The sequence below is a fragment of the Strix aluco genome, chromosome 3 (genome assembly GCF_031877795.1).
Source record: "Strix aluco isolate bStrAlu1 chromosome 3, bStrAlu1.hap1, whole genome shotgun sequence".
Taxonomy (NCBI): Eukaryota; Metazoa; Chordata; class Aves; order Strigiformes; family Strigidae; genus Strix; species Strix aluco.
In genome coordinates this window covers 116,581,111-116,596,654 of record NC_133933.1, presented here as the reverse complement: position 1 = coordinate 116,596,654, position 15,544 = coordinate 116,581,111, and the positions used below count along the sequence as shown (strand labels likewise).

General features: G+C 38.8%; 1 protein-coding gene across 1 annotated transcript in view; it reads left to right on the top strand.

Moving 5' to 3' along the window:
• Positions 1-1,558: 1,558 nt before the first annotated feature.
• NOL10 (nucleolar protein 10) overlaps positions 1,559-15,544 on the top strand; it is a 53,272-nt gene continuing 39,286 nt past the window's right edge. The window contains exons 1-11 of the mRNA XM_074820061.1: positions 1,559-1,694; positions 2,150-2,195; positions 2,949-3,047; positions 3,850-3,927; positions 5,767-5,804; positions 9,601-9,737; positions 10,453-10,518; positions 11,948-12,008; positions 12,528-12,613; positions 12,963-13,041; positions 14,262-14,411. Of these exons, the coding sequence (XP_074676162.1) occupies positions 1,629-1,694; positions 2,150-2,195; positions 2,949-3,047; positions 3,850-3,927; positions 5,767-5,804; positions 9,601-9,737; positions 10,453-10,518; positions 11,948-12,008; positions 12,528-12,613; positions 12,963-13,041; positions 14,262-14,411 (906 nt within the window). The 5' untranslated portion in view covers positions 1,559-1,628. The remainder of the gene's footprint in view (positions 1,695-2,149; positions 2,196-2,948; positions 3,048-3,849; positions 3,928-5,766; positions 5,805-9,600; positions 9,738-10,452; positions 10,519-11,947; positions 12,009-12,527; positions 12,614-12,962; positions 13,042-14,261; positions 14,412-15,544) is intronic.

Genomic DNA, 15,544 nt, shown 5'->3' with positions numbered 1-15,544 from the left:
TCTTCATTTGCACTGTAGCCAGTTAAATGCTTCTAGAGAATGGATGAGAGGGTCAGGAATCCTTGGGCAGTCTCACCTAAAGTAAGTCACATAATTCTCCAGTCTGTAAGACTCTCCAGTGTTTCACACCTCTAGGAATTCTTTGTAGGTTCCCTGCCTAATGTCTTTTGAGGTGCATTCTGGAGCATCCTGTTGGGCCTTCAGCTACTGTTCCATGATGACACTGGTCTTCTGCATATCTTACATCACACCAACCAACCCCATGCAGACGTCTGGGATTCCTCAGGGCATCCCGAATAGCACAAGACCTCTATGTGTGGACAAGTGAACTCAACTTTAAATGTCTATTAATAGCTAGTGGTTGTCTAAGTAATTAAACAGTGGAACCTAGAAATGATTGCTCTCTCTCCGAAGGCGGCACCTAGTGGCTACTGCGCTACATTGCTCCTCAGGCTTCGTGAACTGCATTTCCTAGGGATGAGATTCAGCTGCCCGAGTTTCTAGTGCCACTTGAGATGTCTTTGCACATCCCGCCTGGCCTCCAGCTCACGCTGCAGGTCTTGTGTCAGCCCCATCTAGGTGTCCTGGATTCTGTTCGGCATCTCAAATGCCACTAGACAACCTACATTTAAGCAAGTGAAGCCTTAGCTCTCTGAAATGAGAGCTTTGACATCCAGTACCCGCACAGGCACCTATATTCAGGTGTGTTGATCTCCCATGAATCTCAGCTATAATACCCGCTAATACAAACTAGAATACAGTCCTTTCTAGTCACGGTATTGGTATCATCACTGTCGAGATACATCATCCAGGGAATACCATACGTAAGACTTAATCTGCAACAGCTTCCGTTAGCATCTTTACCAGAGGTATGCATTGTTGCGGTAAGAATTTAATCGTGATTTTCATTGTTTCTTGAAGATGTATCTAGATTGGATATACATTATTTCAGTCCTTGTTGCTACTCTTGTAAGATAGAATAGGAATGGTCAGAATTTTGCATGTCTGTTGTTTCTTAAAGAGTGATGCTACAAAGCAATAAAAATGGGTCTTTTCACATTTGCTGGCAAGGTTCTGATCAACCAAATCCTGGACTCGTTGTTTTCCATAAATAACGGACATGGTTTGCTGGAGCGCGAGAAGATTAACCTCCTCCACCAAGCCTGCAAAGGCAAGTGCTGCCTTCGTGCTGTAACCTTAACGCCGCCCGGAGCACCACCGCAGCCTGCCCCGGGCCAGGCCCCGGCCCCCCGCGGGGTGCTGGGCCGGGGGTCCCGCCGGCCGAGCGGGGGCCCACGGGCAGTGCGCGCACACGGCCGCCCCTCGCTGCCGGCCCGGGATGTCGACGCCCGGCAGCGTCCCGCGCAGACACGAACGCCTGGGGACACCGGTGGCAGCTGAGGCGTGTCGCTATGAGCGGCGCGCTGCCACAGCTCGCTCTCCCATGGATTTGCCATGAGCGGAGGCCGCCAGAGCCGCCACCCCCCGCGCTGCCCCCGCGTTGAGCGCGGCCTGGCGGGCCAGGCCCGGCCCGGCCCGGCCCCGCCGCCGGGTGCAGGGCAGCGGCCCGGAAGCGGGCCGCCTTCCGCTTCCCCTCTGCCCGGGAAGAGGCGGGCAGGGCCGCGGCCATGCAGGTTTCCAGCCTCAACGAGGTGAAGATCTACAGCCTGAGCGCCGGCAGGAGCCTCCCGGAGGTGAGGGGGCGGCGCGGGGAGGGCCGCCGCGACGGGACGAGGGGCCGCGCCGCCGCCGGGCCCCGGCTCCTGCCGCAGGAGGAGCCAGACGCGTGTTGTGCGCCTCGGCCTGAGCCCCGGCCCGGGGCGGGGCGGCACCGGCGCTGCCCCTTCCCCGTGTGCGCGTGTGTGGAGCGTGGGGATCCTTAAGCACAACCAGCCCTGGGTCTTTGTTAAACTAAAACTGCAGTTTGAATGCGGGCGTCTCTGTAGCTGTGTTATTCTGCAGACCTTTAAAAACCACCACTCTGTAAGTTTTCTTGGTGTGGAATGGTTTAGCTTACCGGTGGAAATCCTAAAATAGGAAAAAATTAACGGCCTGAATGTCTTACACTTCCAGTTGGATAAACTTCAAGCGATTCTCTGGTTCCTTTATGAATAGTGAGCTCAAGACTGATTTATATATTTTCTTACAGTGGCTCTCAGACAGAAAGAAGAGAGCTTTACAGAAGAAAGATGTGGGTGAGTTTTCCCATTACGGGGTCCTCAGTAATACTCAGCTCCACATCTACAACATGCAAGTCCGGCGGGAGACACTTTACTGACTCATACAAGGAAGCTATGCGTAGCTCATATTTTAAAAACTACTAAATTAAAGCTATAAATAGTTTTTTCAACTTCCTGTGTAGCTTTATGTGAACAGAATATTACCAATATTGGTTTAAATTTAAGGCATTTAACATAGGAGTTGTAGATTGTACAGAAACATGATGGATGAATTCCATGTATAGCTTATGATTGATAAAGTCCAACTATAAACTCCTCGGTGGTATTATGCTAATCTTAGAGTTCAGGAACATCATCATTTTAGGCCAGACTTGTTACACAAAATAAAAATGGCTATTTGCATACCATAGGAAGTGTTGGATAAGAAACTCAACCAACAAGAAAATACATAGAGTTGACAGGGGAATGGAATACATTATACAACATCTTAGTTGTGTAAAATGTATGATCACTATTTGCTGCTACATTATATAATTGTTACATAGTTACCTCTGAAAAGACATTTATTTTGCATGGCAGTAGCTTGCTTCTCAAGAGTTAACAGACTGTGATAATCTGCATATAACATGTTAATTATACTTAAAAGATCTTTATATTTAAAAGATATTCCCTATATTCAATTAACTCAACATGCTTCCATAAGAAACCATTAGTTTTTTGGACTGATACAATTGTGCTACCTGTATAACTTTTTTTTTTTCTTCATAGATATCCGTAGAAGAATTGAACTTATTCAGGACTTTGAAATGCCCACAGTTTGCACAAAGATTAAGGTATCAAGAGATGGACAGTATATTATGGCAGTTGGTGAGTTAACAAAGTGTCTCTCTGTTGCAGAGGCCAAAAGTGCTAGAAAATCTTGATTGCAGAATGGTTTAGTAATTCAGGTAGAGCTGGGAAGAGTTCATTTTTAAATGTAGCTTTGAACAGAGGTTTGGAAGCTTACTCTTAAGATGTGATAGAGTGGCGGTTGTGGTAGTGATATTGTGAAACACCTCTTTTTAGAATACAGATCTTCTTAGAATCACAGAATCATAGAATGATTTGGGTAGGAAAGGGCCTTTGAAGATCATCTAGTCCAACCCCCCTGCCACTAGGGGTTTATAATACAATTAAAAACTAAACTGTTTATAATACAGTTAAAAATTAAGTTCTTAATTATTTTTATCATATGTATGTAAATTTGCTTTAAATTACTTCCGAACATCATTATTTGAGTATTGGTTTTAAAAGATGGAGGACAATGCTACATTTTGTAACTGTCAAAGCAGGATCCAAACATGAATACTTTAGTAGGCATTAATGGTATAAGGAGACTTGGTCTTTGAGACTTACTGGAAGGTATTGTTAAGTTCTGTATGATGTATCTGGTAATCAGAAGAACCTACACAGAAGGAGGGTGCTTTCAGTCACCAAAGGCAAAAAGCAGGCCATAAGGTTATGTTACTAAGAGACATGTTTTTCCAGTCACAGAGACTTTGGTAAGATCAGAATATTTATAGTTGAAATGCAGTAAAGCCGGTATATGTAAGACATTATATTTTTTAAAAAATGCTTTAATATTATCTTTTTGTTTAATTTTTTATTAAAGATCAAATTTTTCTTTCAGGAACTTACAAGCCAAGGATCCGATGTTTTGATACTTATCAGTTATCCCAGAAATTTGAAAGATGCTTAGATTCTGAAGGTTAGTATAAGGTATGGCTGTTAGTACAAGACATTTTTCATACATAATTCAAGTTGGACTTGAGTAGAAATTTCCCTTCCTGTGCTGGAGGGACAGAATGTACTTTGAAGGAACAGAAGAATCTAGAGTAAAATATCACCTAGTCTTTATCCCTGTATTTTTCACTTTTCCCTCTCCTTCAAAATTTTTTACTCTCTTGGAGTGGTGTGATGAGTGTAGTATTTACCTTGAGCCAGTAAGTGATGGGCTCAGAGAATGAATATGGCTGAAGTCCATGCTCTGTCTGGGGAATGCGATGTGGGTGCAATGGCTGGGTAGTGGCCAGATTTCCCTTCTTTACCTTTCTGTGAAGCAGTAAGGCAGGAGAGTGCACTGTGGTTGCACTACTGTTACTGAAATGAGTTCTTACTGTTTTCTCACTGAAGCCCGAGCTCAGCAGGTGAGTTACAGGGTAAAGTGAATTCCCTGAGAGTGGTTTGTTTGGTTTGATTTTTTGTTTGTTTTCTTGGAAACAAGGTGCTTAGGGATAGATGGTAGCACGGCCAAGACCCTAAGCACACCTTGTTTTCTACTAATTTGGAGGGAGAACAACTATGGTGAGGAAAGCAAGGAGCCATCTAGACAGTGGGAAAGGGAGAATCTGCTGACAGTTAGGCTAGGGGAGGAGATCAGAGCTGCTGTGGCAGAGTTTTAGGGCGCACAGATTTGGGCAATGGTGTTTGGATTTTTTGTTTGGTTTGGTTTGTTTTTTGTTAGAAGACTAGGGTGTCAGAAGACTGACTAGGGTACAGGGTTGATGAAAGCCATGAGGGAATGAGCATAGAGTGGTGGAAGCCCTAAATCATTATGGAAGAATGAAACTGGTCTAACTGTGATGTGTGTGAAAGTGATGTGAAAAAATTTGAGAACTACTGATTTAGGTGAGGAAAAGGAGAGTAGAGCATGGTGGTATTTCTTTACGCTGTGCCTCAGGACTACAAGGAGCCACGCAGGGTGAAGAAACAGTGCTACAACATAGTAAGAGGGGAGGTGGTAGGGGCAGGGGTTCGGAAGCTATGGCAAGAGTGAGACCCGCTTTAAAAGAGCAGGAGTCATAATAGTAAATGCTTGCTGGTAATTAAGAGCTTAAAGTAACTTTTTTTGAACTGGCATCTTACTAGACTGCAAAAGTAGGTTTAATTTGAAATGTAACAGAGTCACTTCAGGTAACTTTAAATGAGCTACCTCATTTAAATGGAACCAATTTAGCTGAGGCAGCTACTCCCTAATGTTCCCAACCCAGCTCATTTAAAACTAGGCAAAGTTCAATACGTTGCAGTGTTCAGCATGGATAGTAGCTTTCAAATTTGTGATTTTTTTTTTTTTTTTTTTGAGCCTTAAAACTTTTTCTGTGGAAGTGCTGACCCTTTAGAAGGATTGCATGTGCAGATTTGTGCACAGTATGTGTGAACTCATGTAATTTTTTATCATCTTTGACGGATTACCAAAGGTCCATGGACCACACACTCACTGAAAACCATTTGATTAGACCTTCCCCGAGCCAATAAATACATGGTTGAGCATCGTGTTGAGGAACGTGTCAAGTATACAAGAACGATAAAAAGATTACAAGATGCTTCATATGTTTCTAAAGTTTTAGAAAACTACTTACTATTTTGCAAATAAAGTTATATAATTAAAGATTTTATCACAATGCCTGCATTATGCATTGACACCTGTGGGGAATACTTATATGACTAAAGGTTAGCATGAGTGTAAATGTTTTCAGGATTTATGCCAATGCTTGCAAATAAGTTTGCTTTCTTAGTTGACTTAAAATTCTCTTGCTCTCTCCTCTAGTGGTTACGTTTGAGATTTTATCAGATGATTACTCAAAGGTATGTTTAATGTTTTCAATATATAAATGAAAAAATTGTTTAATATGTATATTAAAATGCATTTTCATATATAGTAAAGGCAATCAATCAACACAACTTTCGGAACAGAAAAGGTTTTTTAAAAAAGCAGACAGGATGAACATTTTTGTACCTTCAAAATGTTGTTTTCTTTGTCTCTTTGTATTATAATTTGCCTTACCGTTTTTGAAGTCTTTTGTCTGTAATAGAGGAAAACTTCAAATAACGATCTATCCTACAAACAAAATAATGTAGAAAATTGAATTGGTTATTTTTTCTAGGATAACATTTAGTCACAATCCCTTGTGACAAGGGATACACAGATGCACCATTTTTGAGAGGTGGGATAGATATAGGTAAGTTAATAGCCTGAATTGTCAGCATGGCTGTAGCCATAATGATTATAAGCATATAAATAAGGCAAAGATTGTGGAGAGAAGTAATGTCTTTTTTTTTTTTTTTTGATGAAGCTGTACCTGGAGGAAATAATTGAGCTCTTAGGACCATCAGCCCTTTTTTCAGGCCCAATACAGTTACTGCTTCTAATTCTGTTTAACACCTGGCTGTTTTCTTCAGCTGCAGCAGTTGGTGTAATAAAAGATGTTACCTCTTCCTGCAAACTTTGCTTTGCTGAATCATTAAGGTGTTACATTCCAAATTAAATATGAAATTTAAGCATAAAATTTTGCTGATTTCAGTAGGACAATCCCTTTTTTTTAAGTGAAGTGTTTATTTTAATACTTTTTTTCTGAGAAGAGACCTTAGCATTTTCAGTACAGATTTGTTTTAATAAATATTTCTGTTTGATCAGGGACATTATTATCTAGCCTTCTAGCTTTAGTCTTTTCAAAATTTTTCCCCTGTGAGATTTCCAAGAATGTGCATGAATTCAAGTAGCAGAAGAAGGCGACTGATACAGTACAGTAGCCTCCCACTTGTCTGTCTGTGGGAGAATGTTTCTAGTTGTACAAATCAGTTATTTGGGAGACTAAGGAACACGTTGTGTTTGCAAGTGTGTTTCTGACTGGTTATGAACAGTAAGGCTTCTGTGTGTTTTCAGCTGAAGCAGGTACTATATTTCAGACTGAAGCCCTACTTTCACAACTTAATACAACATTATTTTGGATTTTATTTTCCTAAAACTTACCAAATCATTAGAAAGAAAACTAATTTCAGGAAGCTGTCATGTTTTGAACATGTTAGAAAGAGGGAACAATATTTGAGAAATTACACTTGAAAAGCTTAGAATCATAAAAATGTTGATTGGAAGGGGACCATCAGACATCATTTAATGCTCGAACAGGACTGTCAAAAACTGCAAGCATGGCAGTTCCACAAATTCACTGAAGAAATCGTTGCAAGGCTGCACTACCTCATCGTAAAGAATTTTTCCTTCCTGTCCAACCTGCCCAGGAAAATCTCAAATTTTCACTGTTGCTACTGCAGAGAGTTTGACTCTTGTCACTTTGGTAACTGCACTTCAGTTGCAAGCTGCTGTCAGGTTGTCCAGTGGGGTGCTCTTTGCCTGGCTAAACAAGATTCTTCCAACCTTTCTTTGTGCATTTTGTGTTCTGCCCCTTGTCTGTCTTGGTAGCCCTCTTGATGCTCTCAACATCCCTCTTGAACTGGGGGGCCCAACACTAGACACACTGCCTCATACTTAAGTAGCGCAGGGAAAATAGCTTCTCACCAGTCTGCTTCTGCTGTCCTCCTAAGGTCGCCTTTTGAGGCTTATTTGCATTTTCACAGTGAGAGCACACTGTTGGCTTTCATTCATATTGGTATCCATAAAACCAGTTACACTTCTTTGCTCTCCTAAGTTTTAGACTTAAAAGTTCTAGACTTGGACTAAGTATCAGATTTAAGAGTGAGTGATACCTTTTTTTTTCTACAGCCTTTTACAAAAAGACGTGTATTTCTGCTTAGTAGTTTTGCCACACACCGGTGGCTATGCTTTTGCTACCCTGAGGTTGTAGTTTTCTGATAGTGACCAAATTTAATTTTGTATGAGGGAAAGACAAACATGATTTACACCGAGTTGTATCCACTGCTAATAAAAGAGGACACAAATACCTTCAAGTTCAATACTGTAGAAATTTATCCTAATATAGCAAACTTTTTGGCAATCATTAGCAGAATATTGGCTGCTTTTGGCATCTATAAAACTTTCTTAAATCTTTTTGGAAGTAGAGTGGGTGAGAAGAAAATTCACTTTTCTCATAGAAAGCAAACTTCATCGTCTCTCTTCCTGGTAAAAGGTTTTTGATGGCTAACTGGTAGTGAATTAAGAGAGTGTGATATTGATATTTTAAAATTAAATACAGTTTAATTTTCTGTTCTTCTCATAGTTTATTTAGCTTCTGTACTGCATGAAGATGCAGACATTTCTTCTTTTGCAATGATGATAGAGAAAAGACTTGATCTGGGCATTGTTTCAAACAGATAAGTAAAGAGCTTTGCTTGTTGTAAACCTCCAGTTAAAAGCATGAAGGCATTAGGCACACAAAGGATTGATTGGGATGTATATGAAAAACATCATTGTATAACATCAACTGTGCAGCTGCATCTGTAATCTTGTATGAAATTGTAGTTACGCTTCTGAAAGATGATACTCTGCTTGGTCTTGGACCAAGACAAGCGAATCCATGAATAAAACCTGAAATGTTAGGGTTTCTGATATCAGAAAAAGTGTAAGTAAGGGGGGGACTTAATGGTAAATAGGCAGGAAGTACTAGCCCAAGTCAGTACTTTCTCCGTCTCATAAGGAAGAATGTACAGACGCATAAATACAGACGACAGATTCAAAATAACTTGTACCTCGTCATTCCTAAGCCTCTCATCCTTATTTGCAATGCTAACAATGTAGTCCAGCAGCAGGAAATTTAAAATCTTCATTATCACTACTTTTAGAAGATCATGGACTATACGTATTCTAAACTAAACTACCACTTTTCTAATCTAAGCTAAATAGGGATGAGGCTCAGAGTCGAGAGTTAGCCTGTGATTATCCATACAATATAATTGTTTGCATGCATTGTTGCATGAGTTTGGGCCAGGCCAACTCTTCCTCCATCACACAGTGCCTGGGCATGTTTTGAGGTACAGCATGAGTGTAACGAATGGTGTGGATGATGCTGTCTCTGTTTGGAGTGGGAAGAATTCCTTCATATGGTTATGAGCTGTGCCATGTTAACTTGCCATCAGGACTAGAGGGGCAGGTTCTGGCCTATATTATTTACTAGTATAGATCTAGCCTTCTAGTAATGCCTCCCTGTGGGCTCTTCCAGGTCTGAGATGTTTGTCTAAGTTTCAGAAAAAAAGCAATATGCTTATTAAATTGGCAAACAATAAAAAAATGCACAAAGGTCGTTGGTGTCATTTATTGGAATGCTGCCATGCATCAGGATGTACAGCTCATGTGCTTGGTACCTATGAGCGTACTGGTGTTTGCGTGGCATTGTACCTGGAAGAAATTATTAACTCTGGCGTCTGAAAGAAGTACAGATGTTAAATTTTGGTGCAGCACAACGATGATTATACTGCTTCTAGTTGCAGAGTCACTTTCAGGATGTGAATATTTAATGTTTATTTATAAAGCTCTTTGGCTAGTGAGAGTGATGAAGCACTAGTTGATTCTATAATTTTCATAGAAATGGTTTAAATGAGTTGTGATAAACCTGTGAGCTTGAAAAAAGTCACTGAAGTTTGTGCTGTAAGACAAGTTGAGGACACTGTAGTCTGCTTCTGTCTATTTCAGTGCTTTCTATTTTATTTTCAGATTGTCTTCTTGCAGTGTGGCAGGTTTGTGGAGTTTCATTCACAACACGGCCATTACTACAGGACAAGAATCCCAAAATTTGGTAGAGATTTCTCTTATCACTATCCATCGTGTGACCTGTATTTTGTAGGAGCAAGGTATTAATTAAGCAGATTATTTTGTTTCACTTTTGTTAGCAATGTTTTCCAAGAATAAAATGAACTTTAAAATACCAGAAAAGTTAAAAATTGGAAGAAGTGGCAATTCCTTCCAAATTAATAATGTTTGTGAAGAATGGAAAATGTGGGAAGACTGATACTAATTCAGTTTCCTGTACTGTACCAGGTACATCATGTATTTGCAAATTTGTTATAAAAATTGTAATTCAGTGTCCTGTTTTAAAAAGTGATTAGCATCTAAGTAAGGAAAATTAAGTAACTTTCTATCCTGGGTGCTGTTTTGTTCCTGTCAAAGTGTGAGTGAAATCATAAAATAATTAATTGAGTTTGTGAGAAGACATAGTAAAAATAAAATCTTTAGGGTTTCAAACAAAATAAGTAGCAATTCAAGATGTAACATAAATCATAGGAAATTAAAACAACTTAAGGAATTAATACATCTTTTCCCTGTAAAAAAGAATAATTGGTAGGATATTGCAGTGTAATAAATATCTTTGGTGAACATGCACGTTTTTCTCTGTATTTTTAACACCAAGGAATAGATTTGTCTTATGTTCTAGCTTGTGAAGTCTGAAAATTTTGTATATGGTAAAATTTGGCTGTCAGCAAAAATTTCTATGACTCCTCCTAACTTACAACAGTATTTTTCTGTATTCATAAGAAAAAGAAGTAATTTTGGATTTTTCCTTTGTAGTTCTGAAGTGTACAGGCTAAATCTGGAACAAGGAAGGTTTCTGAACTCCCTGCAAACTGATGCTTCGTAAGTAATCTGTAATGCGTGATGTCTGTCTGTCTTTCTTCCAGCAGGTGGAAGCAAACTACTAGCATGCTCACCATAAGTACTGTATCTGAATACTGCCCAAACGCACTGTAGAATTCAAAAGGAACATATGCCGAGCCTGGGCCTCATTTTATTTTATGTTCTGTAATTCTTTGTTCTAGTTTTTATGTTTTAATTGAGTTTTCTTTTGTGGATGTTTTAAAATTGCTTAATATAGACTTGTAATAAGTATTATATAACTTGATCTTAAGAGCGTTTCATTAAAACTTTGCCATTATTGCTCAATTTAGCCATCATATAGAGATCTACCCACAGGGTATGTACTTTCCCAGACATGTCTTTGTCCTTCTGCTCTTGGAGTAGCCCAAAGAGAATTTTTATATCTCCAGCATGTGTCTGATTCTTTTGAAAACCCTACCAGAGCAGGAGCTGGGCTTCTTTCATGCAGGGAGAGGCAGATGAGAAGAACAGACTTGACTAGATAAAGTGGCCACTTGGTGGGCGACAGCTGGTGCTCAGTGGGTAGTATAGCTTAATGGACGAAGCAGTATTTGGGAAACCACAATACAGAAACTGAGCAGCAGAAAAAAAAAAAAACGGGAATCCTGGAGCGGGAGAGCTAAGGGTGCAGTATAAAATCTGAATTAGAGAGATGAGAGTTGAAATTGTGAGGAGGTTGTGAGGTGGGGGAGTTGGATGAGTTATAGAATTAGAGATGGAGGGCTTTGAATGGAAGAAGTTGGAAAGTGTCAGGATGAGTGGTGTAAAGAGGAGTATTTGTGCTTTGGAAGAACTGTTGTAGAAATACAAGGCTCTTGGGTGCTGTGTTGAGAAATAGGGCACTTGGGTGAGGGAAAGAAAGACAGGCCATTCATCATAATATGTTGGACGTGATCAGGAAGACCTTTTGACATAATTGAGTTGTTTAAGAATATAGTGGAGCAGAGCGATACAGCAAGGCTTGGTGGTAGGTTGTGGTATGGGCAGAGAAACACAATCATTCAGGTTGGATTGAACCTCAGAGCTCAGCCTCCTGCTGAAGGCATGGTCACACTGAATTCAGATAAATTTTCCCAGGGGGTCTTGAAGACTCCAGGGATGGAAATTCCACAGCCTCTGTGGGCAAACCTGTTCCAGTGCTTAATTATCTGCATAGTGTAAAAATATTATCCTTGCACCCAATTGGAACCTTACCTGTTTCAAGTGATCAGCACTGTCTTTGATGGCTCCAAACTCTTGGTAAGCTCCTCTTAAGTACAGGAAGCTGCTATTAAGTGGTCATCTGTCCCTCTCTCCAGCTTTTGCTTTTCCAGGCTGAGCAATAGTGTACATGATTACAGAAATTTTTTAGTTGTTCATGTGTTAAATTATTCTGAGGTCATTAAACTTGCTTCTTTTTCTGTTTTAGAGAGAGTAATGTCTGTGACATAAATCCTGTACACTTCTTGTTTGCTATGGGGACGGCTGAGGTAAACGTTTGCATTCCTTTTATAAAAAGGGCAGTAGCGTTTGTTTCTTTTTTATATTAGTTTGCATGAGGATAAGAAGAAATCCTGACAGGAAGCTAGTTAATTAATTTGATCTCATTTGCTGTGTTAAGTACAGATCTGTTAAACAAGATGACTTTTTAGAGCATAGTGCAGATACAATTTCTGAGCTACCTTGGTTGTTGAGATCCTCGAGATTTGCAGATGGGAGAGAAAATAATGTTATCTTGTTTTACATTATAGCCATCTGCAGAAATTCGCTAGCATGTGTGCCCTATTAATCTTCAGAATTTAGAGTTAATGATTTTGATTCAGATCACATTTTTAAAAAACATAAATGAAATGTGTGCAGCTTGTGTGCCGTTATTAGAACAACTCATGTCAACCTAGGAAATTTGATTAATTATTCATAGATTAAATAGTTCATAATTTTATCTAAACATTTTCAGAATACCATACATCTGTTGCATAATCTTGAAACATATTTTCTAAACTGTTTAGGGTAAAGTGGAATGCTGGGATCCTAGAACTAGAAATCGAGTTGGGCTGTTGGACTGTGCTTTAAGCAGTGTGACAGCAGACACGGAGTGAGTAAAGGCTACCTTTTCAAAGTTTGTTTTTTCAGAAGTTTTGCTTTTAGAAATAAATCCCACTTTGCATTAAAATGACCTGCCCATGGTCTTCTCATTGCTGGTGTGAATAAAGGGTTTTCTGTAGTTATAAAGGAGTCTCTTAGTTATTGATCTGAGTAGTAGTGGCCAATTTTCTATACAACCACAAGTTGTGAATGTAAACAATGCAGCTTTTTGAAATAGTATTTCTGAGTGATATCTGTAAATTAATTTACATTCATTATCTTAGCTATTTTTAACATTTTAAAAATTATTGGCGGCCTTTATTGAAAGAATGTCTAACTGTAAGCATTGTGCTTTGCAGGATAGATGGTTTACCATCCATTTCAGCACTGAAATTTGATGGAGCTTTGAATATGGCTGTTGGAACATCTACTGGGCAGGTAAACTTAACTTCATCTACAACAGTTCTTAGGAGAGCCTGTTCTTGCAGTTGCCAGTCCAAGTCTATCATACATTGAGTGCACTTACTGTAATGTAAATATATATTAATACAGGTATTTATAAGAGCATAAATTGCATGTATAGCGTAGTAATTGTCATTCTTAAACTGCAAATTAATTTTGTCATATCGTCTTGCTCTTTGGAATACTGTAGGGACCACTTAAAATCATCGCAAACTGCATGCTATATAACTTAAAATCTGCAGTTTTCTTATGACGTAAGAGTCAAGTATGTGGGGAAGTTGCTGCTTTTTGAGACTGTCAGTACTATCTCAGTGCAACATATATGCTCTTCCTTATCTTGGTGGTGGCTAAAGAAGCAGAAGTGATTGTCTTTCAACTACTGTTTTTACTATCTTGTCTTTCTATAAGGGATCATTTCAATTCATTTAGTCATCATTGCTATCGTATTTGTAAAGTGGAGCATGGGAATTTTTTGCCATCTTCATCAGTTTTTTCATGTGTTTAGAAAACTAGCTTGTTCAAGAGCAGATACGTATGTAAGAGCTGTGTTTGTGATAGTATACATGTCAGGCAAGTTTTATTGGAGATTGTATTTTTTTATTAAACAAACTGATAATGTTTTGTCCCCCAAATTATTAGTATTCACGCTTTGGGTGTGAAAGATTTAAGGCCTTTCTGCAGTTCCATAGGAAACTTTGGAGATAAAAATGCAGGATTTTGGAAGACAAGGCCTGTACTCTCTACTTTCCTTAATACAGAAAATTACATTCCATGGTGTTTCACTGAGTGAAAGGGATACTCAATGAATGTGGAAGGATCTGAAATTTTAAATATTTTAAGAACAGCCCAAGAATTTGAACATGAAATAATAGTAATTAAGAAATACTAAGAGCCTTGAAAATGGTTTATTTTTTCAGTAGAAATTAAAAAGACTTCAGAAAGATGGTGAGCTCTTAAATTTGTTCTTAATTTTTCTAGACCGAAGCATTCTGAGGTTAAAATATATTGCCAGAATAAACTGGGCTCACTTAATAAGCTGTTTTCAGAATTTAAAATGATTTCTTTTACATAAATCCTGTCGTGTATTTAAGTAAAAAAATCTCAAGTTTAGTTAAATCTTTAGTGATGATCTGGTGTGTGTGACTTTCTCTTGATCTTACAATATTGTAAGTTTAATCTGTCTCTTATTCTTCAAGGTTTTATTATATGATCTCCGGTCTAGTAATCCATTAATAGTCAAAGATCACCACTATGGCCTGCCTATTAAGTCAATTCAGTTTCAGCGTCAGTTGGATTTAATTATCTCTGCAGATTCTCGAATCATAAAAATGTGGAACAAAGATACAGTAAGTGTTTTTATGTTGCTGCATTCAGATTTTTTAATTTTTACTTTCTTTTTGTTTTTTTTCATGCAGCTTGAATAATAAAGCTGACATTCAGTGTAGTAAATTGGGTTTTTAATGTGTCCTAATTTACATAGCGTTTTGTCCCATCTGACTAAAACCAGCATCTGGGAAGTTGCTCAACAGCCTGTCAGGTACAAAGATAAAGTCTTTGGTATTTTTTTTAGCTGTTTGTACATGTCTGCCTAAGATGCTTCTTTCAGTAGAAGGATTTACACCTAAAAAGTAGTATCTTAGCCATTGCCCTGGTTTTTGTATTTTTCACAGTGTGCTTGAACACATCCAGTTATGATTTTTTCATCAGAGAAAACATGGTTATTCCAATTCCCTGCCTAAAGAAGGGCTAACTTCAAAGGTACATCAGTTAGTTTATGACCTATTGAAATCAGGTGCTGCTTATTTTCACCGAAACCTATTTGGCCATTGAAGCAGATACTATGCAAGATCCAAATAACAATTGTGTATTATGCTGTATTAATGGATTATGTTGCAGCAGGCAACGCCTTTATCCCTGCCTTTTGCACATGTAAGTGAAATTGTAATCTCTAATTTTCATAACACTTTCATTATATTACGTTGTTCTTTTTCTTATCTTTTTGTCAGTGAAGCTTGCACAAAATGTTACCCCGTAGATTCATAGTAATACTACTGTAACTTGGTTTGGTTTGAGGGGCTTCTTTAGTCATCATATTCCTTCTAAAAGACATGCTCCATCTATGCTTTTCTGGCTTTATAGTGAAACATATCAAGAGCAGTTGTAGTTTAGAGGCACTTTTTTCTGACTATTTCAGGCAGTCATTTCTCTATTGTTGTGCTTCTTCATGAACTTTCAACAGCCTCTCTTATTTTTTCTGTGATCGCAAGCAGTTTTTTGTAAGCTGCTCTGCAGTTATTTTTTATTGTTTAAAAGAGAAAATAGATTATTGGATATTATTTAAAACATCTGCAGTGGCCTCTCTCCATTTTTCCTAGGTATATATATTTCCATCATTGAGAATGAAACACTAAGGTTTGTCAGGTGGCCTCTGCAGTGGGAAAAGGGAGGGTTTCTTACTGCTGGAAGGCAAAGATAGCTT